General features: G+C 49.1%; 3 protein-coding genes and 1 non-coding gene across 12 annotated transcripts in view; 3 read left to right on the plus strand and 1 right to left on the minus strand.

Moving 5' to 3' along the window:
- The window catches only part of URGCP (upregulator of cell proliferation), a 62,209-nt gene extending 58,748 nt beyond the window's left edge, over positions 1-3,461 (plus strand). For all 5 annotated transcript variants that reach the window (XM_069461303.1, XM_069461302.1, XM_069461300.1 and 2 more), the window contains one exon: positions 82-3,461. In XM_069461303.1, the coding sequence (XP_069317404.1) occupies positions 82-2,675 (2,594 nt within the window). In that variant the 3' untranslated portion in view covers positions 2,676-3,461. The remainder of the gene's footprint in view (positions 1-81) is intronic.
- A 7,886-nt stretch (positions 3,462-11,347) lies between these two features.
- On the plus strand, positions 11,348-13,921 carry MRPS24 (mitochondrial ribosomal protein S24). The gene is made up of 4 exons (XM_069461305.1): positions 11,348-11,415; positions 11,495-11,563; positions 11,827-11,938; positions 13,484-13,921. The coding sequence occupies exons 1-4, from the start codon at positions 11,377-11,379 to the stop codon at positions 13,765-13,767; spliced, it is 504 nt and encodes a 167-aa protein (XP_069317406.1). The 5' UTR covers positions 11,348-11,376; the 3' UTR covers positions 13,768-13,921.
- Positions 13,922-14,680: 759 nt separating this feature from the next.
- LOC138377689 (U6 spliceosomal RNA) lies at positions 14,681-14,783 on the plus strand. The gene has a single exon (XR_011231851.1). It is a non-coding gene; the product is annotated as a U6 spliceosomal RNA (small nuclear RNA).
- Positions 14,784-17,201: 2,418 nt separating this feature from the next.
- The window catches only part of BLVRA (biliverdin reductase A), a 40,136-nt gene continuing 31,232 nt past the window's right edge, over positions 17,202-26,105 (minus strand). For all 5 annotated transcript variants that reach the window (XM_069461288.1, XM_069461290.1, XM_069461289.1 and 2 more), the window contains 3 exons: positions 25,176-25,283; positions 23,102-23,273; positions 17,202-17,565 (listed from right to left, as the gene is read on the minus strand). In XM_069461288.1, the coding sequence (XP_069317389.1) occupies positions 17,307-17,565; positions 23,102-23,273; positions 25,176-25,283 (539 nt within the window). In that variant the 3' untranslated portion in view covers positions 17,202-17,306. The remainder of the gene's footprint in view (positions 17,566-23,101; positions 23,274-25,175; positions 25,284-26,105) is intronic.

A 26,105-nucleotide genomic window follows, 5' to 3' on the forward strand; every position in this document is an offset into this window, starting at 1 on the left:
ACCTGCTGGGCTCTCCCTTACCAGCTGTGCCCTGACTCAGGAGTATGGGGTGAGCACTTACATCTTCATTTCTTTCCACAGTGGAGAGAAGCAGGCTTCAAGAAATGCTGTCACTTTTGGGCCTAGAGACATACCAGGTTCAGAAACTCAGCCTGCAGGACTCTCTGCAGATCAGTTTTGACAGCATGAAGAACTGGGCCCCTCAGGTTCCCAAAGACTTGCCCTGGAATTTCCTCAGGAAGCTGCAGGCCCTCAATGCAGAAGCCAGGAACACCACCATGGTGCTGGACTTGCTACCGGATGCCAGGCCTGTGGAGAAGGAGAGCCAGATGGAAGAGGAGATCATCTACTGGGACCCAGCTGATGACATTGCCGCCGACATTTATTCTTTTTCTGAGCTGCCGACCCCTGACACGCCTGTGAACCCCTTAGACCTCCTTTGTGCCCTTCTGCTCTCCTCCGACAGTTTCCTGCAACAAGAAATAGTGTTAAAAATGTCCCTCTGCCAGTTTGCACTCCCTCTTGTGCTGCCTGACTCAGAAAACCACTACCACACGTTTCTCCTGTGGGCCATGCGGGGCATTGTGCGGACATGGTGGTCCCAGCTCCCGAGGGGGTTGGGGAGCTTCCGAGAAGACAGCGTGGTCCTGTCCAGAGCACCCACCTTTGCCTTTGTGCGCATGGATGTCAGTAGCAACTCCAAGTCCCAGCTTCTCAACGCCATCCTCAGCCCGGGCCACAGGCAGTGGGACTGCTTCTGGCATCGGGATCTCAACCTGGGCACCAATCCCCGCGAGATCGCAGATGGGTTGGTAGAAATTTCCTGGTTTTTTCCCAGCGGCAGGGAGGATTTGGACATTTTCCCGGAGCCTGTGGCCTTCCTGAACCTGAGAGGTGACATCGGGTCTCACTGGCTGCAGTTTAAGCTCTTGACAGAAATCTCCTCCGCTGTGTTTATACTGACGGACAACATCAGTAAGAAGGAATACAAACTCCTCTATTCCATGAAGGAGTCAACCACGAAGTACTACTTCATCCTGAGTCCCTACCGTGGGAAACGTAACACAAACCTGAGATTCCTGAATAAATTAATTCCCGTGCTGAAAATAGACCACTCGCACGTCCTGGTGAAGGTCAGCAGCACGGACAGCGAGAGCTTCGTGAAGAGGATCCGCGCCATCATCGGGAACGTGGCGCGGGCCCCCTGCAGGAGGGTGTCTGTGGAGGACATGGCACACGCGGCCCGAAAGCTGGGCCTGAAAGTCGATGAGGACTGTGAGGAGTGTCAGAAGGCGAAAGACCGGATGGAGAGAATTACCAGGAAAATCAAAGACTCAGATGCCTACAGGAGGGATGAGCTGAGGCTGCAGGGGGACCCCTGGAAAAAGGCAGCCCAAGTGGAGAAAGAGTTCTGCCAGCTCCAGTGGGCCAAGGACCCCCCTGAGAAGCACAGGGCTGAGCTGAGGCGGCGGCTGCTGGAACTGCGAATGCAGCAGAACGGCCAGGACCCCAGCTCGGGGGTGCAGGAGTTTATCTCGGGGATCAGCAGCCCCTCCCCAGGGGAGAAGCAGTACTTCCTGCGGTGGATGGAGTGGGGGCTGGCACGGGTGGCCCAGCCTCGGCTGAGACAACCTCCGGAGACTCTTCTCACCCTGAGACCAAAGCACGGGGGTGCCGCAGACTTGGGCGAGCAGCTCTGGCCCGAGCCCCTGGGGGTGGAGCATTTCCTGCGGGAGATGGGGCAGTTCTACGAGGCCGAGAGCTGCCTTGTGGAGGCAGGGAGGCTGCCGGCAGGACAGAGGCGCTTCGCCCACTTCCCGGGCTTGGCCTCGGAGCTGCTGCTGACAGGGCTGCCCCTGGAGCTGATCGACGGGAGCACCTTGAGCACCCCCGTCCGCTGGGTCACGGGGCTCCTGAAGGAGCTGCATGTCCGACTGGAGAGAAGGTCGAGACTGGTGGTCCTGTCAGCCCTGGGGGTGCCGGGCACGGGGAAGTCCACACTGCTCAACACCATGTTTGGACTACGGTTTGCCACGGGGAGGAGCTGTGGTCCTCGAGGGGCCTTCATGCAGCTCATCACGGTGGCCGAGGGCTTCAGCCAGGACCTGGGCTGTGACCACATCCTGGTGATAGACTCTGGGGGATTGATAGGTGGGGCCTTGACCTCTGCTGGGGACAGGTTTGAGCTGGAGGCTTCCTTGGCCACTTTGCTTATGGGGCTGAGCAACGTCACTGTGGTCAGTTTAGCTGAAACAAGGGACATTCCGCCAGCTATTCTGCATGCATTTCTGAGATTGGAAAAAACAGGGCACATGCCCAACTATCAGTTTGTATACCAGAACCTCCACGACGTGTCTGCCTCTGGCCCTAGGCCGAGAGACAAGAGACAGCTGTTGGACCCGCCCAGCGACCTGAGCAGAGCTGCAGCCCAGATGGAGAAACAGGGTGACGGCTTCCGGGCACTGGCAGGCCTGGCCTTCTGTGACCCAGAGAAGCAGCACATCTGGCACATCCCTGGCCTGTGGCACGGAGCACCCCCCATGGCCGCCGTGAGCTTGGCCTACAGTGAAGCCATATTTGAATTGAAGAGATGCCTGCTAGAAAACATCAGGAACGGTCTGTCCAACCAAAACAAAAACATCCAGCAGCTCATCGAGCTGGTGAGACGGCTGTGAGTGTGGAGAAAAACCAAGTTCAGGTGCAGGAGGCTGCTTCAGGCAGCCTGTTCTGATGGGGTGTCCACATGGGGGCTGCACCCTGGCACCTGAGAGTAGCCAGTGTCTGATCCCCATGAGAAGGAAGAGAAGCAAAGACAGGGGTTTGGAGTCTCCTAAACAGTGTTAAGAAAGGAAGTAGCCTCACAGACAAGCTCAGAGATATTGTCAGGAATATAAAAGGCCCTGGGGCTGGGGAGACACAAGGAGTAATTTGTTCTCAGCCCGTCAGAGATCCTGTGGGGTTGGCCCTCTGTACAGCTGCTCTTGTCACTGGCCCCTGCAGTGGGGGAGCAGCTTCCTGAGTCACTGCAGGCCCAGGCAGGCAGGGGACACCCAGCACAGATGTGGGGAGGTTGTCCTGAGGAAGCAGAGGTAGGCCTCGTCCCCACCCAACCCAGGGCCCTCCTGGTGGACCGGCATTTGAGATGTTTTGGTGACTTGATCCTGGCCCATGTAGTAAGTGCCTGCTGTGTGCAAGGCACTCCTATGCCACCGTATTTATTGACTGATCTGTGAAGCCTTCCCTGACCCCTGCCCAGGAAGAGATCATCGGTAGCCCCGTTGTACCCCAGCGCACTTTGTTATACCTCTGCCACGACACTTCACACAGCGCGTTGTAACTCGTGTTGTTTACATGTCTGCCCCCCAGACTGTGAGCTCCTTGAGGGCAGGGACTGTACATTATCCAGCCGTGTCCCCTGGGCCTGGCACATTGCAGGCGCTAAATAAATCTTTGTTGGATGAATGCACAAATGATAGTGATGGGCAGGTTCTGCCTTTCTGTTCCTTAAGTCTCCTGTTTCCTCAAAGAGGACACCTGAGGAGGGGGCATGATAGACACGTGTGGGGTGGCGGACAGCGCAGAGATGCACCGTGGAAAAATGCCATGCTGTGCCCTCTCTGTAAGCAAAGAGCCATTCTTCAGGCTGTTACTGGGAACCAGAAGCAAATACCTTCACAGTAACCCTGAGGAGTCTCCATCATTGCCCCATTTCATGGGTGAGGACCAGGAGGCCTAGGGCGGCGGGGGGGGGGGGGGGGGAGAGGGGGGGGCCCTGCCGTAGAGCGCACACCTGGATGGGCAGCGCAGGAGCGGACGAGGGGCAGCGCTCTCACCACTCGCCCCGCGCCTCTGCCTGACCTCTCATCCCCTCCAGACTCCCGCGGCTTCCAGGCTCAGCCCCCCAGCCCCAGCCATGCAATGCCAGCCTCCTGGACAACATCCATGGCCCCCTAGCCAAGGGCTTCCAGCTCTTGCCTGTGCTGGCCCTTCCCAGGGGCCAGTCACCCTGCTGAGCCTTGGAACCCCCCCCCCCCCCGCCCCGTATCACCGGCTCAAGGAATCTGCTTGGTCCTCTAAAGTCAAGAGGATCACTGATTACTGCCTAGGCCTTGGAGCCTCTTTCCCTTTGTGTTTCTTGACATCAGAGAAACTAGGCCCTCCCTGAGCGGTGGCCGAGGTCCCACCACGTTTCTCATCCTCCTTTCACCAGACTCAGCAAGGGCGCCTTCACTCCAGGGCACTCCCCAGCCCTCTGGACTGATCCTCTCTGGAGGTGCCTGGCAGCCTGCCTGCCTACCTGCCTGGAGTCCCAGGTGCTCCACCTGCTGCTCCCTTGACATTCAAAATTACTGCCTCCTGTACGCTGGGAACCTGGTTCTCTGTAAACCTGGTCTTTTGCTACTAAGTTTAGGAAAACCTTTCCCTTCTGAAACTCAAAATATCTCTAATCCTCAGGTTCTAGAAACTTTTCTCTCTCTCTGGATCATTATAAGATGTTGGTTCAGTTGGGAATACCAAAAGTTTTTCTTTTTCTTTTCCCCACTGAAGCCACACAGGGCTGCCCAGGGGCTTCTGCACTGTAGGAATTTCACCCAGGAATCTCATCAGGCACTGGAAACCCCTCTTAGAATTGTTGAATATCAGCCAGTTCCCTTAAAGAATGATTCCTAAACTCTGGAACAGGGAAGCTAGCCCTAGTGCCTCCTTAGAGATCAAGGATTCTTTACATGGGATCTGTCCATTTCTCAAAGTTCAATCATTGAATTTCTGAAACTTAAATATATGCACTTCCCCCCCCACCCCGGGTAAGAGTTTGTAGCTTTCATCACATTTCCAGAGGGATGCAGGGTTTATAATAGATTGTAGTGACTGTTTAATAAATGGGAAAATTATTCCATATGTCCCCCAGACCAAAAATACTGTGAAATTCAATCAGGCATTTGCCCAAAATATTTAACCTTTTGAAAACAGACCAATCTAAAAACTGTTTAAAAGACTTGGAGCAAGAAAACTTGCCCTGGCCAGCTTGGATAGGACCACTGTGGAGGACTCAGGGTAAAGCAACCTGAGGAATTCTAGAACTGCCTGGGTCATGCCTGGCCCCATCAGACGTAGGAACAGGAGAGGATGCCCTGACACTGACTGATTTTTCCAGGAAGAGTCACTTACGTGCTACCCCCTCCCCCACCACCCTTTCTGAGGAGTTGATGGTTCAAGTGGACCTGTGGAAGGGTCTCGCCTTCAGCCCTCCGGCCAGCACTGCTCTTAGGATTTCAATTTCCACAACACCCGGGTCTTGCCCGGCAGCCCTGGAGCTCACAATGCCGAGCATCAGTCTGCCTTACCCGTTCTTGGATGTGCACTACAGCCAGAGGCCCCTCGTACATCAGACCCGAACCTCTGTGGATCTGAGAGGCTCCAGAACGTGCTACAGGCCTACTGGGCAGTCATGTGCTTGGAGCCAGGCTTAGTGGTGAGAGTCACTCAAGGGTGGACAGGGTGGCGGGCTGCTCCCAAGAGGATGGCCGTGTGCTCTCAAAGGGGTCCTGTTACTTTGATGAAAGGGTGAACCAAGCAAGTACCATCTTGGAGGAAGTGAGCCTGAGAATGCTTGAGACAAGGAACAAGAGTGCAATCTTACTCCGAAAGCTGAGTACCTTTGCTCAAGGGGCCTGTGAGTAGCAGGAAGCAAGGCCGAGATTCAGAACCAGGCCAGGCGTGTGCTGAAGCGAGCTACACCCCATCTCTCGGCAGAGGGAAGACACTCTTGTTCCTCGTCTCAAGCATTCTCAGGCTCACTTCCTCCAAGATGGTACTTGCTTGGTTCACCCTTTCATCAAAGTAACAGGACCCCCTTGAGAGCACACGGCCATCCTCTTGGGAGCAGCCCGCCACCCTGTCCACCCTTGAGTGACTCTCACCACTAAGCCTGGCTCCAAGCACATGACTGCCCAGTAGGCCTGTAGCACGTTCTGGAGCCTCTCAGATCCACAGAGGTTCGGGTCTGATGTACGAGGGGCCTCTGGCTGTAGTGCACATCCAAGAACGGGTAAGGCAGACTGATGCTCGGCATTGTGAGCTCCAGGGCTGCCGGGCAAGACCCGGGTGTTGTGGAAATTGCAAGCCTTTCTGCTCCAAGCCTTCTTCCCCACCTGTCCAGCACCTGTGCAGGAATGGAAGGTGGTTTCACAGTGCCTGCCCTGTGCTGGGGAGGAGCCAGTCTGTGCACAGGACAAACAAGGCCCTATCTTTGTGTTTGCATTTTAATAAGTCTGATCAGGATTCATCTGGTAACCAATGATCTTTTGAGATGAATTTGCAGCCATTTTTCTGTCTTAATGGCATCTTCCTCTCTGTTTTTTTTTTTTTTTCTTTTTGGTAGAGATGGGGTGTCACTCTTGCTCAGGCTAGTCTCGAACTCCTGAGCTCAAGCGATCCTCCCGCCTCAGCCTCCCGGAGTGCTAGGATTACAAGCGTGAGCCACTGTGTCTGGCCTGAAAGGCATCTTCTTAATAGCATCTTCTGATTGAGATTATTTTAGATTTATTGGAATACATCACCTAGCAGGGCTGGCGTTGAGCAGTCTAAACCAATGTAGGCCTGATCTGGTAGCCCCAACTCCTCAGATGTGAATTAGCCCAGGAAGGACATGTCTTTCTCTTTTTCTAAGTCAGTAATAATGATTTGATTTGGCCATAGACCTATTCTGAGTTCTACTAAGACTCCCAACAAAAGTACATGAGAGGGTGGCTTTGTGAGCACGGATGAATCAGGACTGCAGAGAAGAGCCAAGGTGCTCTTGGTCTGGGTTCTCCCATTGTTTCATCGCCCTCTGCCCTCAGCCCTGCACTCAGGAGTCCGTGGTTTCCCCCCTGCTGCTGGCAGCCTGCAGGCCCCTCTGCTTCTCTCGGGCCCTGGTGACTCTGGCAGGCACATCTTTGTCAGGACAGCCTCTAGCACCAGCCCCACATCCCTTCTTGCTCACCCTAGGGGTCGGGCCTTTCTGTGCCCCTCTTGATCCTTGTCTTATCACATCTCCATTGTCTCCCCATCTAAGCCCATTCTTACGCCCAGATCTAGTGGCTTCTGGGAGCCCTGGAGGAGAGGTCTCAGTTGCTAGAGCCCATGAGGCCGATCCCTCCATCCTGTCTGTCTTCAGGCAGATCTCATCTACCCCAAGCCCCGACTTGGCCCCGTCAGATTCTGACTTTTAGCCCAGGGTCCCAGTGTGGCCCTGGGTGTTTGTAATTCCTGTGGCTCTGATACCAGGAGAGTGGACTGACTCCTTAGCACCCCAGAGCTGCAGTCAGTAATTATAGGTACAGCTTATACCTCACTGGCTGAACCTAGCCCTTCTCCCTGTGCCTCCACAAAGGGAGGAAGGGCCGGGCGTGGTGGCTCACGCCTATAATCCTAGCACTCTGGGAGGCCGAGGCGGGTGGATCGTTTGAGCTCAGGAGTTCGAGACCAGCCTGAGCAAGAGTGAGACCCCGTCTCTACTAAAAATAGAAAGAAATTATATGGACAACTAAAAATATATACAGAAAAAATTAGCCGGGCATGGTGGCACATGCCTGTAGTCCCAGCTACTCGAGAGGCTGAAGCAGGAGGATCGCTTGAGCCCAGGAGTTTGAGGTTGCTGTGAGCTAGTCTGACACCATGGCACTCTAGCCCGGGCAACAGAGTGAAACTCTGTCTCAAAAACAAACAAACAAACAAACAAACAACAAAAAAAAAAAACAAGGGAGGACGGAGGTGGGCGGAGATAGAGCAGGCGCTCTCGCTCTCGGGGAACATGGCCTGAGCCATGCAGGCTATCTGTGGTTTGACACACCTCTCTGCTTTAACTCATACAGTTTCAGTAGTTGTTGACCTATTTCCTGGAATAGAGCTGAGAGCCTCTGGGATGATTCTTGGTGAATGGCCTGTTGGTAGGAGAAAATGAATCACCAGAAATAATGTCAAAAACATAGGTTTACAAAGTGGAAAGTGTCAGCAGTTCTGAGTTGGGATTGAGTCAGTTGTAAAGAGAACCATCATGGTGGAGTTATTTCGGCTTTCGCTGCAGCCCACAGAAAGGGAGATGGCAGCCCCTCCCTGAGGCTAGATTCCAGTGGCTTTCAGGAAGTAAACGGTGTTCAGGCTGGCCTGAGCTGCGGAAGTACAGATGGGCTGAGAGGGCACCCACTTAACACAGCCTTTCCACTGCCCAGCCAGTGCTGGGTGAGCCCATGGCTGCTGTGCTGGACCCAATTGGACAGACCATCTCGATGAAGTCCAGAGCACCCAGCAGACCCCTCTTCTGCTTTGTTACCCAAGAGTGGCAGGCCTGGACTAGGGCCAGTCCCCTCAGGGAGCTGCCATGGTCTCCTCCCACAAAGGGGGCTCTGCAAATACATGTTTTGGGAGTCTCCCAAATAAACTCTGAGTTCAGGACATTGGTTCTCAACTCCAGCTGCGAATTGGAATCATCTAAGGGGCATTTTTAATGTGTGGGTGCCTGTCCCCCTAGCTACAGAGGTGGAGTGGGGCCCGGTGGGCTCTGTCATGCAGTCAGTTGAGAACCACTGCTTTAAGAGCACAGCTGGCTGCTCCTGCCTGGCATGTGGAGAACAAAGGCTCATGTCTGAGGAAAGCAGCTGTACATTCCGTTTCTGTGCTAAGCCTTGGCAGGGGCACAGGTAAGCCCTGTTTATAGGGTCACTTGCTCCTGGATACAGCTGCTCCATATCCAGGTAGTCCCCGAGGGCCAGTCAGGAGTTGTCTGCACCATGCCACGGAAACCCAGGCCATTCCGATGCAGTGGAACCCCGGGTCCTGAAAGAACATAGTCTCTGGAACGAGAGGCCTTCTACCATGTGCTGGTTCCGTAACTTCAGGTGAGTCTCTGAGCTGTGAAACCTGGAAAGACTGCCTCCTTTATGGGATTGGCAGGAGAAGCACACTGCATCAAAACACCAACAGGGAAGTTACAGAAAAATAAAATACCACTCCCCCCAAAAAGAGAAAATATCCCCATTAAAATTTTTTCACTGATGATTTAAAACAATGTAACAATTCATATTAATATATTAAAAATGTCATTTTAAGTTATTCTAATCATGCAAAGGTACCCACATGATCCCCTCCCACCAATCATAGTATAAACAAAGATACATATTTGAGCCATGGAAATGTTTGCCACTGAAATGGTTTTGGGAAGATCTAGCTCAATTTATAATTCCTGAGAAGACATCTCAGGCCTAAGGGAAAGTGGCTTGCATAGAGAAAACCACAAATTTGATTGTGTTGCCTACTGCCTCATGGGCAAAATGACTCCCAACATAGACCCCCAAGGACAGCCTTGGTCATACGGCTCCTGCTCACCTGGCCAGCACTGTCTCCTGCTGCCACTTGTACCTCTGGCCCCAACAGGTGTCGTGTCATTATCACCTTTCCTGTTCTTCCCTTCCCTTCTTTCCTCTGGTCAGGGTGGTGTTGCTGTGAGTTCTCATAGAACCCTCAATGGCTGGTTCTCCCTAAGAGGATGTGTAGATATCAGGGGCTCTTATTTTTTTTTCAATTTTACTTTTTGACACTTAACTGCTCACTCTGCCAGGCATTTCATGGTGTAATTTTCACAACCACCATTATTGTCCCCATTTTACAGATGAGGGGAACTGGGGCTCAGGGAAGTTCAGTCACTTGCCAAATTACACAGCCAGGAAGCAGCAGGTCCAGGATTTGGACTAAATTCAGATGCCTGATCTGATGTTCCTCACCTAAGATTATCCGTAAGGTGTGGTGGCACTCGCCTTAATCCCAGCACATTCGGAGGCGGAGGCTAGAGGATCTCTTGAGCCCAGGAGTTTGAGGTTGCAGTGAGCTATGATCACACCACTACACTCTACCTGGGGCGACAGAGTGAAATCCTATCTCAAAACACCACCACCACCACTACTACCACAAAACAAAAACTGTAAGACTATTGAAATTTATGGAAACTTTAAAAAGAAAAAATATTGTCAGTTTAAAAGGATTATTTAGGAAAAGTTGAAAGTTCTTGTTTTTGCAAAGTATTGTGGATTGGAGAGCATCTCATCTCTGTTCCGTCCCTTTATCTAACATGCAGAACAGTTGGAGGCCAAAGTTTTAAAAAACTAAGAATAAAACATTCCTAATGAAGTGGGCATGGAAGACCCTGTGCTTTTATCAAGGGTCTTTTGAGGACCCTGGTTCCAGTTGTCAGAGGAGTCTCGGTCATGGCAAATGGACTGGGCGGAAGTCAAGAGACTTGTGTTGTTCCCTCTCTTCCTCTCCCAGTGTGATGGTGGGCAAGTCACCCCCCACTACCCTTCCACTTCCCCATAGATGCTAGTCTAGTTCTCCCTCCCACAGGAAACCACAGCATTATTCAAGTATTGTACCGTTAGGATGAATGATGTCCGTCCAGAACGGCCAAATATTGGCAATTTCACATGATTCAACCTGACAGCCAGTAACCGCTCTCATTTATTAAATACTATCTTGATCCTAGCAGTACTATGAGGCAGTATTACTAAAGCCCATTTTATAGATAATGGAACTGGGACTTCACTGTACAAAGATTGTTATACGTGGGGCTGACTCCAGAGCCCATGTTTTTTCCATTACTGAGGTGAGTTCTAAAATAAGATATCCAGTGTTGCTATTTTTCCATTTCTTATTAATAATTACTGGATACCAGTTACAGTGGCAACGCTCTGGTTTGAGTATTATAGGCCCTGCGAAATTCCCATGAATTCCTTGCTTTCTGGCTCTTTCCCCCTTACTTAAAATCTTCCTTCCCTAGGGGCCAGCCACCAGCATATGATCACACGTGGCAAACCCTACCCTCTCTCCCTCTGCATAACTCATCCTTGGAGAAGTGGGTAAAATTTTAACCAAAATATGTTTCTTCTTTATTTGTGGATAAAAGCCCGGAGATATTTATATATTTTTAAGAATACTGAGACAGAGCTCAGCAGCCTGATTTCTAGGACCCGCGAAAAACGCTTTGCTCCTCTCTGAGCCCCAGGACTCAGGCTGGGCGGGGCGAGGGACCAGCGGGCGGCACACCCATCGTCTCTATTTCTGTGAGTTCTTTGAGGGCAAACCCTCACGCTTCGCATCATCAAATTTCCAGATCTGAAATCCAGTGCAAGCAACGACCATGGCAGGGCGGAGAGGGGAAGGGAACAGCATTCCCAGGGAAGCGGGGTAAGACGGGAGAGTCAGGTCCCCACACCACGCGGGCCCGCCCCGCCGAGGCCCCGCCCCCGATGACGTCACACCCCGCGCGCTCCGATTTGGTCTCGTCCGTGGCCCCACCCCCCCCCCACCGCGCCGTGGTACGTCCCGCGCTCCGCTCGGCCTAAAATGGCGGCGTCCGTGTGTAGCCCGTTGCTGGGGCCGCGGGTAAGTGGGCGACGCGGCGGGGCCCAGCGAGCTGGGGGTAGGGTCCCTGGTTTCCGCTTCACGCGTCCTCCCCCCACAGGTGCTGTCCTGGAGCCGAGAGCTGCCTTGCGCTTGGCGCGTCCTGCACACCTCCGCGGTCTGCGCCAAGGTGAGCGCGGCCGGGGCGGGGGGCGGAGGCCTGGGTTCGCTGCGCGGGTGCAGGGGTCAGGGTCGGGGTCGGGGGCGCGGCGAGGGCTGAGAGGGTGTGGCCTGGGGACTGGGGGCGGGGCTCGAGCCGGGGATGGGGTGAGGGTTGGGATCCGGGGGCGGGAAAGCGGTGTGGTCTGGTGGCTGGGGTTACGGTGAGGGGTCGAAGGGCGGATGGTGGGGGGGGGGGGGGTCTGGTGGAGTCACGGCACCTTTTGCTCCTAGAACCGGGCGGCCCGAGTCCGCGTCAGCAAGGGGGACAAGCCGGTGAGTTATGAGGAGGCACATGCACCGCACCACATCGCCCACCGCAAAGGCTGGCTGTCGTTGCACACAGGTGAGGGGACTCCAGGCTCTCTAGAAGGAGAATTCAGTCCGACTGACACGCAGAGAATGCGCACGTGTCACAAATGTTGTTGAACTCAGGAAATAATGCCAGAGTCAGAAATCTTTTAAACAATTCAAGGAGACATTAAAAAGTAGCCATGTGTATAGATCAGGATGTTGAAATGAATTTGAAGATGGATGCAAAACTTTCTTTTTCCATGGGGGGCAGGGACTCGAGCCTCCACTGAACAGAAATTATTTGTATGTCTACAGCCAAGAATTACTTTTCATTCCTATCAGTTATCTATAATTTACAGAAATGTAAAATAGCTCAGGGGCAATGAAAGGTGTGAAGTCCATATGGAATCTGATAACCTGAAGAGTGTGGTGTTTTTTTTTTTTTTTGAGACAGAGTCTCGCTTTGTTGCCCGGGCTAGAGTGAGTGCCGTGGCGTCAGCTAACTCACAGCAACCTCAAACTCCTGGGCTTAAGCGATCCTACTGCCTCAGCCTCCTTAGTAGCTGGGACTACAGGCATGCGCCACCATGCCCAGCTAATTTTTTCCATATATATTTTTAGTTGGCCAGATAATTTCTTTCTATTTTTAGTAGAGACGGGGTCTCGCTGTTGCTCAGGCTGGTCTTGAACTCCTGACCTCGAGCGATCCACCTGCCTCGGCCTCCCAGAGTGCTAGGATCTAGTGTTCCTAAGTGTAAGAGGGCTATGAATGTTATGGAGAACTTACTCATGTTAGAGAAGCTTTGTTCAGGCATGAGTTCAGTGTTAATGAATCAACCATATATATTTAAAAAGGTGTCTTTAAACAGAAATGCACATGAAGCTAGGTTATGTATTGATATGTTGATGAAAATATTGTGCCCAGAGGCATAAAGAAACCTAACCCTGTATTTCTCCTAGGAGCAATGGTTCAATATTCACTAATTCAGTGTTCGCAATGACTTTATAGAATATAACTACTATGAACTGTTGAGAATCAACTGTGTTTTGTTCCATATGAGGGTTTTCAACTTGGATGTTTGAGATGCATTTAGAGAACTTACTTAAAATACAGATTCTTGTCCCCTCCCTTTCCGGTTCTAGCCTGAGATCTGGGCATAGACTCTTTTAACAGACATTGTAAGGGCTGCAGGGGGGTTGGGTCCACACTGAGAATCCACTGGGGGAGGCTGTGTCCCTAATCTTAAGAGAGCTGGTGACCTCATCTTCTGGCCCATGGAAGGACCAGTGCTTTTATAAGGCAACCAAGAAAGGCTGGGAGAGGGGCTGGATGTGGAGACATTGTTTGAGTTGTGCCCTGGCTCAGGCCTATGTCTTCCTTTTTGTAAAACAAAGATAATGATAACACCTACTTCACAGGATTGATTTGAGAATTAATGAAATAATGTACTTTGAACTTCCATTAGTAGAAAAAAAGAGAAGGGGCAGGAGGTGAGGGGTGGAATTGAGTGCGGGTGCCTTTGGATGTTGACTCGGGAGTTTTGGCAGGTCCCTGGGGCAATAGGGCTGACTCCTCTTGGTGCCCTTCCCTCCTCAGGTAACCTGGATGGGGAGGACCATGCTGCAGAGCGAACGGTGGAGGATGTTTTCTTTCGCAAGTTCATGCTGGGTACCTTTCCAGGCTGCCTGGCAGACCAGCTGGTCCTAAAGCTCCGGGCTAACCAGGTGGAGATCTGTGCCGTGGTCCTGAGGAACCTGCCTGCACACAAGTACTACTTCCTTGTGGGCTACAGTGAGACTCTGCTGTCGCACTTCTACAAGTGTCCTGTGCGACTCCACCTCCAAACTGTGCCTTCAAAGGTTGTGTATAAGTACATCTAGGACAATTCCTTTTTTTTTTTTTTTTTTGCATCAAGCTGTAGCCGCAAAGAATAGAAACGTGGAAAAGGAGTAAAATAGAACAAGGGGGAAACATCCTCTTGGAGGACTGAAGCATCATTTCTCAGCTGCTGTTGAATAAAGACGCTCCATATTGTCCTGTCTCTTTTTTTTCTTTACTCTTTTTCTTTTCTTTTATTTCAGAGACAAGTTCTTGCTCTGTCACCCAGGCTGGGGTGTAGTGGCATCATCATAGCCTGCTGCAGCCTTGAACTCCTGGGCTGAAACAATCCTCCTGCCTTGGCCTCCCAAAGTGTTGGGTGAGCCACCATGGCTGGCCTGTCTTTACTCTTTTCTTTTCTTTTTTTGAGACAGAGTCTCACTCTGTTGCCCGGGTTAGAGTGCCGTGGTGTCAGACTAGCTCACAGCAACCTCAAACTCCTGGGCTCAAGTGATCTTACTGCCTCAGGCTCCCGAGTAGCTGGGACTACAGGCATGCGCCACCATGCCTGGCTAATTTTTTGTATATATTTTAGTTGTTTGGCTAATTTCTTTCTATTTTTAGTAGAGATGGGGGTCTTGCTCTTGCTCAGGCTGGTCTCGAACTCCTGAGCTCAAACGATCCACCTGCTTCGGCCTCCCAGAGTGCTAGGATTACAAGCATGAGCTACCGTGCCCAGCCCTGTCTTTACTCTTTAAGTGAGGGAACTAGGGTAGGGTTTCTTTGAGGGTGTGCCAATTCTCACGGGAAGGCTGCCAGTTGTCTGAAGTTTAGCTGATAGTCATAGTTCAGTGTGTACCTTGTGCCAGTCACTCTATGAGGCACTTTACCTAAGTTTTTGGTTTCTCTCAAAATGGAAAGATCCATTTTTGGTGATAATAAAATAATAGTAATTAAAAAAAAAAAACAATATGAGTGCTCACTTTGGTGGCACATATACTAAACTTAGAGCAATACAGAGATTAGCATGGCCCCTTGCAAGGATGACATGCAAATTTGTTAACCATTCTTTGTTTTTAAAAATAAAAATAACAAAATGAGCCAGGTATGGTGGTATGCCTGTAGACCCAGCTACTCAGGAGCGTGCGGTGGGAGGATCACTTGAGCCCGGGAGTTCAAGACCAGCCTGGGCAACATAGTGAGATCTCATCTCAAAACAAAAAAAGAAAACAGTATGAACATACATCGAATTGACCATGAAGTTTTCTTGGAATTGTACCCTAGATAGAGAACTGCTGTGAACAGTTGGTTACATTTTATTTCCAAGTATACCTTTTTCCAGAAATACTTCAATGCATTTTCATCATTTATTAAACTTTCATTGACCACCTACTCTGTGCCAGGCACTCTTCTAAGTGCTTGGGGCTCAGTAATGAGCAAAATGTTCCATTCCAGGATTGCTGCTCATACCCTAGTGGAGGGGCAGGGAGGGTGAGGCAGGTAGACATGCAGGTAGATGGGGGAAGAGCATTTCAGAAAGTTGCATCCACGGCCGGGCGCGGTGGCTCACGCCTGTAATCCTAGCACTCTGGGAGGCCGAGGCGGGTGGATCATTTGAGCTCAGGAGTTCGAGACCAGCCTGAGCAAGAGTGAGACCCCGTCTCTACTGAAAATAGAAAGAAATTATATGGACAACTAAAAATATATATAGAAAAAATTAGCTGGGCATGGTGGCACATGCCTGTAGTCTCAGCTACTCAGGAGGCTGAGGCAGGAGGATCGCTTGAGCCCAGGAGTTTGAGGTTGCTGTGAGCTAGGCTGGCGCCACGGCACTCTAGCCTGGGTGACAGAGTGAGACTCTTTCTCAAAAAAAAAAAAAAAAAAAAAGCATCCACAAATGCCAGCACACGGTGCTAGGAGGTGGACAGGGATTGTTGATCCTGGCCTTGACACTAGCCCTGTGACCCTGAGCCTCAGCCTAATATACACACTCTAATCCTGACCCTGAACTTGACAATGGCCCTGACTCACAATAACCTTGACCCTGATGCAGACCCTTTAGGAAATTTTTTTAGATTTTAAGTTAACATATTTCTCGGCTCTACCTTGAGGCACTGTGGTGATGGAAAAAGAAACGGAAACGGTACACAGAGTTTGCCTCCATCAGTGACCTCACAGCTGCTGAACTGGTTCAACATCACAGTGGCACGCGGGGAGTACGCAAAGGTGACAGGACAGCTACAGAAGCAGGAAATCCCACAGGCTTCTGAGAAAATGCAACAGGACCACCAAGGAACTGAAGGAGCAGCTTCCTGAGACTTGGCTCTGCCTCAAGGGCAGCAGAGTCTGAACGTGCGCAGCTCTGGGCCTGCAGCACACACCTGCCGGCTCTCACCTCCTCTCACCTGCAGGCTTCCTCTTCCATCTCCTCTCACCTCCTCCAGGCAGCCTTCCGAGTGCCATTCCTCTGGTAGGTGACACCCTCCAGTGCCTCCACACTGCATAATAAACCATACCCCAGCTCTTACATCTGATTTCTAGGTCCTGGGAAAACCAGATTTGCCTCTCTGGGACTCCCCCTCCATTCCCCAAGACCCCAGCAATACTCCCCAGGGTGCGCTCCCACGGCCTCCGCTCTGTTCCTTTGCTTATGCCAGTCCTGCACGAGGAGGGCCGTCCCCAACCCTCGCCTGTCATCAAGATCTGGTCCATAAGTCTCCCCTGAACCCTCCTCCAGGCCCACAGGTGCTAATCTCTTTACTGGACATGCTACAGCACGGAGACTGCTTTGTGTGGCTGGTTCCCTTTAGACGCTGCGAGCTACTGAGGGCAATGCTGCATCTTACCTGTTTTTACGATTCCCAGCACCTAGCACAGTTACCTGGTGAAAGTTTGTGACACAAAATAAAATTCAAGGCAGTATTTTTTCTTTCTTTTTTTTTTTTTTTGAGACAGAGTCTTGCTCTGCTGCCCGGACTAGAGTGCCGTGGCATCAGCCTAGCTCACAGCAACCTCAAACTCCTGGGCTCAAGCAATCCTACTGCCTCAGCCTCCCGAGTAGCCAGGATTACAGGCATGCGCCACCACGCCCGGCTAATTTTTTTGATACATCTTTAGTTTTCCAGATAATTTCTTTCTATTTTTTTTAGTAGAGATGGGGTCTCGCTCTTGCTCAGGCTGGTCTCGAACTCCTGAGCTCAAACGATCCGCCAGCCTCGGCCTCCCAGAGTGCCAAGGCAGTGTTTTGTAGTGGTTCAGAGCACACGTGGGGCTTAAAGCCTGCTTCTGTCATTTACTATGTAGGTGACTTCAAACAAGCCTTTCTAGAACCCCAGTGAAGACACTCCTGGGAACACCCCTCCCAGGGTGGGGAGAGTAACGGGAACCAGGCATTTAAGCACTTAGCTAAGCTCAGCCAAGTTCAGCGCACCTTGAACCCACTGCATGACTCCAACCCCAAATAGCACCCCCAACACAATTCGTAACAATAAACTAATCCTGTTTACCCAACACGTTTAATTGTAAGAATAAAGATAAAGGTCAACTCTTGGTAGGAGCCAAACTCTGGTCCCATCGTGGGAGTGCCGCCCCGCTTCTGTCCTCACTTCTCGGGACAGCAGTGCTTCCGGATTTCCTCTGCGAGCCCCAGGCAGTGCAGGATGCGTTTCTTCTCCGCAGCCAGTTCCTTCTCTGAGAACTGGCCCAAGAGTTTCTGCACAAATATATTTTGATCTTTCAGGAAAATGTTCTTATTGACGCCTACATTTGGCACATTCTCCAGGGACCCAGATTTGAAGTGGAAGCTTAAATATCTGTTTCGTTTCAAACCCGGCCCTTTCTCTTCAATCCATGACAGCGGACTGCAAAGACAAAAGAATCATGTTAGAGATGACACAGGAGCACAAATGGGTGCTTGCTGGCACCTGATCTGCTAACCGGTCCTCACTGTGCACCCACCTTCCCTGCCGTCGTAGCTCAATGTGGTGGCTTAGGTGGCCCCTGACTTCCACCAACCTCCCAAAGGCCGTGGTGACTGTGTTTCCAACTTTACGGCCAAACAGTCCTTTATTTAATTTTGCCATCAGGCAGGGGAATTCATTCAGTGACTTTTGTGTGAAGACCTGTTAGTTATTCCAGAGTTTTCACCCTGGGTCTCCTAGGATCCTTCCAGTGGATCCAGACACAGACTACAAGCAACACAGGAGCCGCCTGAGACAGTGTGCAAACCGCTTTCCCACGCGGATGTGCACTTCTATGAGGAAGAATTCTTAGGAGTTCTTTCATCAAATTCTCAAGAAATCTATGAACCCGAACACATGTCAGAAAGTACCCACTACCAGTTAACAAAGCACCTGTTTCCATTTCACATCCCCTCCCTCCCCACCCAGGCTCATGTCCACACTCAAAAATCTAAAATCCGAATAGGACAGACTCCAGTTCTTCCAAATCTGTCCTTGCTCTGGGCTGTTGCTCTCTTTATAACAGATACGAGCTGTGATATCTGCTTATGGAAAACAGAGAAATCTCCTAAGTACATTTTGACCTAAAGTAAAAAGCTTCACTGAATATGACAGAGAAAATATAAAATCAGCTCTTTTAAATATATTCGAAAAACTACACAGCACTGATTTAAGGACTTTTCACTTATTTATTTTTTTTGGAGACAGGATCTTGCTCTGTTGCCTGGGCTGGGGTATGTTGGCATCATCACAGCTCACAGCAACCTCAAACTCCTGGGCTCAAGCGATCCTCCTGTCTCAGCCTCCCAGGCAGCTGCTACTACAGGAGCGTGGCACCACACCACTGCCCAGCTAATTTTTTCTATTTTTGGTAGAGACAGGGTCTCGCTCTTGCTCAGGCTGGTCTTGAACTCCTGGCCTCAAGTGATCCTCCCACCCCGGCCTCCCAAAGTGCTAGGATTACAGGCGTGAGCCACTGTGCTCAACTAGGACTTTTTAAATGAAAAAGAAATTTCATAAAGTCTTCTACCTAAATAAAAGAATCTTCAGTTTAACATAATCCTTTCAAATGTTTGTATGTATATGGCATATAAAGCCATAAGCAATTTTTTTAGAAGGAAAGGAGGTTATCAATTTGATGGCAAATGAGGCCAGCACATTCCTGTCTCAGCGTACCAGCATCCTCAGCAATTTTTTATTATGTTTCTTTTGCTTATTTAAAAATGTTTCTCGGCCGGGCGTGGTGGCTCACGCCTGTAATCCTAGCACTCTGGGAGGCCGAGTCGGGAAGATCGCTCGAGGTCAGGAGTTTGAGACCAGCCTGAGCAAGAGCGAGACCCCGTCTCTACTAAAAATAGAAAGAAATTATATGGACAACTAAAAATATATATAGAAAAAAAAATTAGCTGAGCATGGTGGCGCATGCCTGTAGTCCCAGCTACTCGGGAGGCTGAGGCAGGAGGATTGCTTGAGCCCAGGAGTTTGAGGTTGCTGTGAGCTAGGCTGACGCCACGGCACTCACTCTGGCCCAGGCAACAAAGTGAGACTCTGTCTCAAAAAAAAAAAAAAAAAAAAAAAAAATGTTTCTCATCCTATAGATTGTGCTATTGTGATTATTTCTGTGTGCATATCATGTACAATTGATTACGTAGTTTACTTAATATTTTATTGTTGCTAAATTTATGGGTATCCTGCATTCAGAATCTTCACATACATATTTTTCCTTCCTTCTTAGAACAAAGTCCCAGGAATAAGATGACTTGGCACTGGCCTCTGGCTGCTTCTCTTTGGTGCCCCTCCCTTTTCTTTTCCCACATGGATGAGCCAGGGCCAAGCACAAGGCAGTTTTGTTGGGTGGCTGCGCTAAGTCATGGGGTTTTCACCTCCCATTCAGCTGCCCAGGTCAGACCAGTAATGCTAAGGAATGAAAGGAAACCACCTTCATCCTCTCTTGTCATCTGCTTCTAGAGTGGTGTCCCATAATAATAAGGCTATTTAGGTATAGGATTGCAAGAAAGGGCACAGGAGCCCACTTAAGGTGTTTTGGGTGCCATAGAAAGCTCAGGGCTGCCTCTAACCTTGGTAAAGGACACCTCCCTGGGCTGATCTCACTTGCCATGACTAGCAGCACTGCAGTCGGGCGGGGTGGTGCTCAAGAGGAAGTGGTCTGAAATGCACTAAGGGGGAACCATATCATCAGGAGAGATGTTGATATAATAGCCTCCTCATTTTGAGACCCTGTCTGCTAAAAACTTGGAAAGTCATGCTGTTTCCTAACCATGGGTTTAAGTGACATCAGCTGTTGGCACCTTCCTGCCACCTGGATGGAGTAGAGGTAAGGATAGGACCTGGTTCACTCAGGTTCTAGGGTTGGACCACACCTGATTCCAGACATTCCAACCAAAAACACAAGCCTGAGTTCATCCAGCTCCTCTGCAACCCTCTGTGAAAATCTTCTGTACACGTTTGCATTCACCAAACTGGGCAGTGACCGCTACCTGCTTCTCACCTTCTACTGGAAGTGGTCAGTGGCTGTCTGCAAGCATGGTGGAGGTGGCGACTTTCTAACAAGCCCCGAAGAAGAGGCAGGCAGGGCACCGCTTTGGCACCACTCCTACCAATGGATTTCAACAGGAGAGTTAAAATTTGTACCTCTTTTATATACTGAATATCCACATAAGATTTGGGTTGAAAAGGGGTCCTAATGCCTATTTTTACAAAGTTTGAAAACTGCTAGTAGGATGGAAAGAACATGGATTTGGGTAAGTTGTGCCAGGGTTTCCTGGCTAACTCTGGGATTTGGGGGTAATGACACCTGTCTCACTGATGTGTGAAGACTCTGACCAGGTACGGACAAGACCTGGTGTGTTCCTATGACAGGCCTTTCCTTGCCCTTCCTGAGCACTGCTGGGGAGAAGGCATGCGGCGTGGGGTCTGGAGACAGGCTGCCTGAGTGTGAATCCCACACAACCACTTTTTAGCTCTGTGCCCCTGGGCAAGTTTCTTAACCTCTCTGAGCCTGTCTCCTAAGTGATAACAATAATACCTACTTCAGTTGGGCAAGGTTGGCTCACACCTGCAATCCTAGCACTCTGGGAGGCGAGGTGGGCAGATTGCTTGAGCTCAGAAGTTTGAGACCAGCCTGAGCAAGAGCGAGATCCTGTAATTACTAAAAATAGGAAAATTAGCCAGGCATCATGGCATGTGCCTATAGTCCAAGCTACTCAGGAGGCCGAGGCAGGAGGATCACTTGAGCCCAGGAGTTTGAGGTTGCAGTGAGCTAGGCTGATGCCACTGAACTCCACCTGGGACAACAGAGTGAGATTCTGTCTCAAAAAAAAAAAAAAAAAAAACCACAACAAAAAAAACCCACACCAAGAAAAGCCCTTGTAAAAGGGCTAGGCCATGCTTGGCACATAGTACACACTCAATAAACATCAGCCAATGCTAGTATTTATACAGCAGGGATTCAAGTGATGACCCCTGTCCTTTTATTGGTGACCTTTCAAGATCACCCCCACCCATTCCCCTGTGGTTCTGCTGCACTCTGCTGTGTGACATGAAGGTAGCTGTAACTTAAGGAACTGTGTCCCGAGACAACTGGCAGTGGCTCCTTACGTGTAGTGAGCAGCCTTGGGAAGATGTCTACTTTTAGCCGAAACAGAACCCCACGTGCAGACCAGGACAAGTCCACAACCACAAGGCACGATGAGAAGCCAGGGCTGCACTCCCAGGGCACGACGGCTTTTCTCCATCACACAGCACACGACACCAAGGGGCACCTCAACTGAGCGGGGCCCAGCTTGCTTCAAAGCACTGCAGTTCTGCAAGTTTGCTACGCTGGAGGTCATCAAAATGACTCACAGTGTTTAGTGCTAGCCCATAAAGCAAAAATTCATATTCAGGTCAAAGCATCCAGGGAACAGCAGTTAAATTAGTAAATTAAGAAAAACTAAGGTGATCAATCCGTCAACTAAACTTTTTGGGCTTTGATTCAAAGTTTTAAAATTGAATGATTATTATAAATTCTATCAAAACACTGGTCTAACTTCATCTAAAAAAATTAATGGCTAGTTTTAAAAGCTCAAAGTATAGTCCTGCAAATGTTCCGAGATGTGATGACAAAGATTAATTTTAATGCACTTTATTCACTGCTTTATCTTGATACTGAATAAAAATAAACTTGAGGTATTCCAAATAGTCTTAATCCACCTAAGAAAATTTCTTTTTTTTTTGAGACAAAGTCTCGCTCTGTCACCCAGGTTGGAGTACAGTGGCATCAGCCTAGCTCACAGCAACCTCAAACTCCTGGGCTCAAGTGATCCTCCTGTCTCAGCCTCCTGAGTAGCAGGGACTACAGGTAGGTGCCACCATGTCCGGCTAATTTTTTTTTTTTTGTAGAGACGGGGGTCTCAATATTTTCTCAGGCTGGTCTCAAACTCCTGGCCTCAAGCGATCCTCCTGCCTTGGCCTCTCAAAATGCTATGCTTACAGACATGAGCCACCATGCCCTGCCTTGAGTGTGCTTTTGTTAAAAAGACTTGGTATAAGAAATAAAGAATTGGAACATTTTGGGTCGGGCGAGGTGGCTCATGCCTGTAATCCTAGCACTCTGGGAGGCCGAGGTGGGCGGATTGTTTGGGTTCAGGAGTTCGAGACCAGCCTGAGCAAGAGCGAGACCCAGTCTCTACTAAAAATAGAAAGAAATTATATGGACAGCTAAAAATATATACAGAAAAAATTAGCCAAACATGGTGGCGCATGCCTGTAGTCCCAGCTACTCAGAAGGCTGAGGCAGGAGGATTGCTTGAGTCCAGGAGTTTGAGGTTGCTGTGAGCTGGGATGATGCCACGGCACTCTAGCACGGACAACAGAGTGAGACTCTGTCTAAAAAAAAAAAAAAAAAAAAAAGAATTGGAACATTTTGGAACAGGGTAACAGTTATGCTATGATGATAAAGCTGAACAACGGAAACTTAAATTCTGTTTGCGCTGAGGGATGCATGTTGCCCATGTGATAAGGAAGTGGAGTATAATGTTAATAGCAGAATCTAGGTGGTAGGTTTATGAGTGTCCACTGCAAAATTCTTTCAACTTCACCTTATGCCTGAAAATTTTCACAATAAAATATTGGAAAAAATTCAGGTCACAGAGTTAACTCAACATCTACTACTAAATCTGATATTAATTATTTGCATGACTTAGGCAATCTTTTTAAATTCTGTAAGCCTGCATTTAGTTATGGCAAAGGGGATTATGTTTGTCTTCTTTACTAAATTCACGGGGCTGCTGAGGATGAAAGGAGGCCATCAGTGCAATCTCAGTGCTTTGCGTGCCGCAGAAGCAGGCAGCTCTTCCGGAGCTGGGAGTGATTCGCCCTTGTGAACACACGAGGATGTCCTTAAGTTTCCTTTTCCTCACGGCTTCTCACGACTTACCGCTTGTTCTCTGTCTCCAGGCACACAGTCATCTTCATATATTGATCTTCCTTTCGCTGTTCCAAAGTGGCAGACACAAGAGAAAGTTCTCCAAAGAGGGAGACCAGCCAGGTCAGGCGAGAGATGCCACTGAAAGCGGGGAAGCCGAACCGCTCTTCTTCCAACGGGCCAGCTGTGGGGAATCACAAATGCTGTGGGGACTGGGAAGCAGGGGCTGCCGGGGACAGCAGGACCCGGGGGCGACGGGGAGTGGGAAGATGTGGCCGAGCCATCAGGACAATGGGACCATGCTTTAGGTGTGGGTGTGCAAGATGGTTAACAATACTGATGGAAACTCGGATGGCTAAATTTAAACTGTTTCATAAAAGCATCTCTCTTTTTCCTTGTTTATTAAATTCATTTTTGTTAGTAAAATAAAACATTCTACTGGAAACAGCAATCAATCCAGTCAAACAGGATAATAAAGTTTCAGGCTTCTAATACATACATCTATGTACATAAACATAGACATACACATACAAACACACGTATATCCTCTTCAATTAGTGATTTAAAGTAGTCTGGTAAAAATAGAAGAATCAAGGTATTTTAGCCCCTCAAGGCTGAATACTTATAAATATTATATGTATAGTGGCAATAATAGGGTAAAGGTATCATAATAATTGCAAAGAAAATAGTAATACCTTTAAGCTATTTCAATATCAAGAAAATTGATAGTGTTAAATGTTTTCTTAGTCATCCTCATCTCCTGTACAAAAAAGTACACTCAGAAGGGTATCTGTGTGAGAAATCTGTTTGGTCAAGGTACAGCTCCTCTGTCCCCAGCCCAAATCTGAAACATAACCTAAATTTAAAAGCTTTTATATCTGTTACATTACATCATAAACCAGACATTTCTTACAATGCTGATATTCACATAAAACAATGAATAATTAACAATTGAGCATGTTTTTAAAAGATAAGAAGTTATATATAAAAGCAAACACAAATTAGAAATCTCATATGGTTTGAAATCACTAGGACCTCAGTATCAAACTTGAAAAAGAAAGAAGACCCTCTCTGGGCCGGTTACTGTCTGCTCTGCTTCTCTGGACAGAGTTCTAAGCAGCCACTAAAAGTTCAAGCCCAGGGTTAGAGACCTGAGCTCCAACCCTGGCTGTCACCCGACTGGGGGGTGAACCTTGTTAAGCTACTCACCTCTGAGCTTCAGTTTCTTTACCTGTATAATGGATGTAATAAATACCCACTTTATAGGACTGTGACATGAAGTAAGATGCGATAATGCATGTCACATACACTGCACAGTTTCTTGTACAAATTAACGGTTACTATTTGTTGCTCCGACTCTCATTATATCATTTTCAAGGATGAAGACAGATTTTGAAATGAGGTTCTACCGTGTTCTCTGGAAACTCATGAGATGAGTGGCTTCACACAATGCCAGGCCACGTCAGGTTTCCTTTCTGTAATGAAAGCCCTCAGGAAAGGTGGCCCAGATACCCCAGGGAACAGCCAGACAAGAAGGTCATCCAAAGGTGACCGCAGGAGCAGGAGGCTTCAGCACGCTCCTTTCCTATCGCTAAGGGGCTGCTCAAAGTATGACCATGCAAAGCAAATAGCCACGGATACAGTGGATCAAATCTTGTGCTTCCAGCCAAGATCCTTGTAACTTGCTAGGAGAGCAAAGGGGCTGTGCGTATTCTATTTGCAAGTACATAAATGTTCTCTCCGAGCACCCATCTTTAAAAAGAACTCCAAGGTTCTTTTTAAAGAATCTTGATATACAACTTCCTGTAGAAAAATAACCTCCACCTAGTTAACAAATTGGAACAGAAGCACAAATATGCTTGAGATTTCTAACACACTTTCACCCAAGGCCCATCAGACAAATTTCATTTGAGGAAGAATAAAAATAGGCATTTTTACTGCTCATGGAAGCATGGGAAAATTAAATTGGCCCTGAGTCACAGAGTCTTTAGCAGAAACAAATCTAAGCTCACATCCTAGAGAGACAGGAAAGAACCCAGTTGTCCTTCTGACCTCACCCGTGACCATGATCCCAGCTGAAACTGACCTGTGAAGAGAAGTGACCCTTTCAGCAGGTCTTTCCCCACCACTTCTTTTTTCAGGAATGCAAATTCCTCCATCAAGAGTTCGACATGCTCCTCGTGCAAGACTTTTCCTGCCATGACAAAAACGGAATTAGAAAGGCAGTCATCATCGATCGCGTCCAGTTGTGCATCCTGGAGTCTATGTCTATCTTCTGCCAGCACAGGGCATGAGGAGCTCAGACTGACCTGGGCAGCGGCCAGGACGACCCCATGACACCCCATACTCCAGCTGAGAGGAGTGTCACTTCTAACTTACAATGGAAGTGAAAATCTAAGAAAGCAAAATGGTATCCACCCGTCCCCACAGGCAAGATGAGATGAGGGACAGGAGAGTGTTAGCTTCTGTTCTAGACAGCAGGGGGCAGAGTGGCACAAAAATCTAAAAAAACAGAGTGGAAAAGCGATGATATGAACTGGAGGGAAGCTAAAATTATTCTTTATTCAAAAAATTGGAAGAACCTGATGATTTTAAAAAATGATCCCGTTTAGAGGAAGGAAAAAGCCTTAATATTCATAACTAAAATTTTGGATTCTAAAAGAAAGCTGTTAAAAATTTATTCTTTTTTTGTGCCCTTCCTTTTGCTCTTTTCCTGCTGCGACAATGGGTCCGGGCATACATATCTTGCTCTTGCCCTACAATCCTATCTTTCTCTCCTCAATAAACCTCATTTTCGTGCTTTTCATATCTAGGCCAGAAGTTTCATAAAATACCAGAACTATTCTGCAATTAAGTACAAAGTGTAGTTACGATCTGCAGTTTCACTGAAAAAGACAGAAATGTGGGCCATTGGCGGATGCTCCTGGGACAGCAGCCTTTGCTTAAGCCAACTTCACACAAACGCTGCCAAGTGCTCTGGGCTTGTCCTGCACCTGCTGCGGGAGCAGGCATGTGG

This window comes from Eulemur rufifrons, chromosome 29, assembly GCF_041146395.1.
Source record: "Eulemur rufifrons isolate Redbay chromosome 29, OSU_ERuf_1, whole genome shotgun sequence".
In the NCBI taxonomy this organism is placed as follows: Eukaryota; Metazoa; Chordata; class Mammalia; order Primates; family Lemuridae; genus Eulemur; species Eulemur rufifrons.

Excerpts from the sequence above, each read along its gene's own strand:
- MRPS24 (XM_069461305.1), top strand. The coding sequence starts at position 11,377 with ATGGCGGCGTCCGTGTGTAGCCCGTTGCTGGGGCCGCGG. Across the intron at positions 11,416-11,494 it reads GCCCGTTGCTGGGGCCGCGG|GTGCTGTCCTGGAGCCGAGA; the intron begins GTAAGTGGGCGA and ends CTCCCCCCACAG. Across the intron at positions 11,564-11,826 it reads CCTCCGCGGTCTGCGCCAAG|AACCGGGCGGCCCGAGTCCG; the intron begins GTGAGCGCGGCC and ends TTTTGCTCCTAG.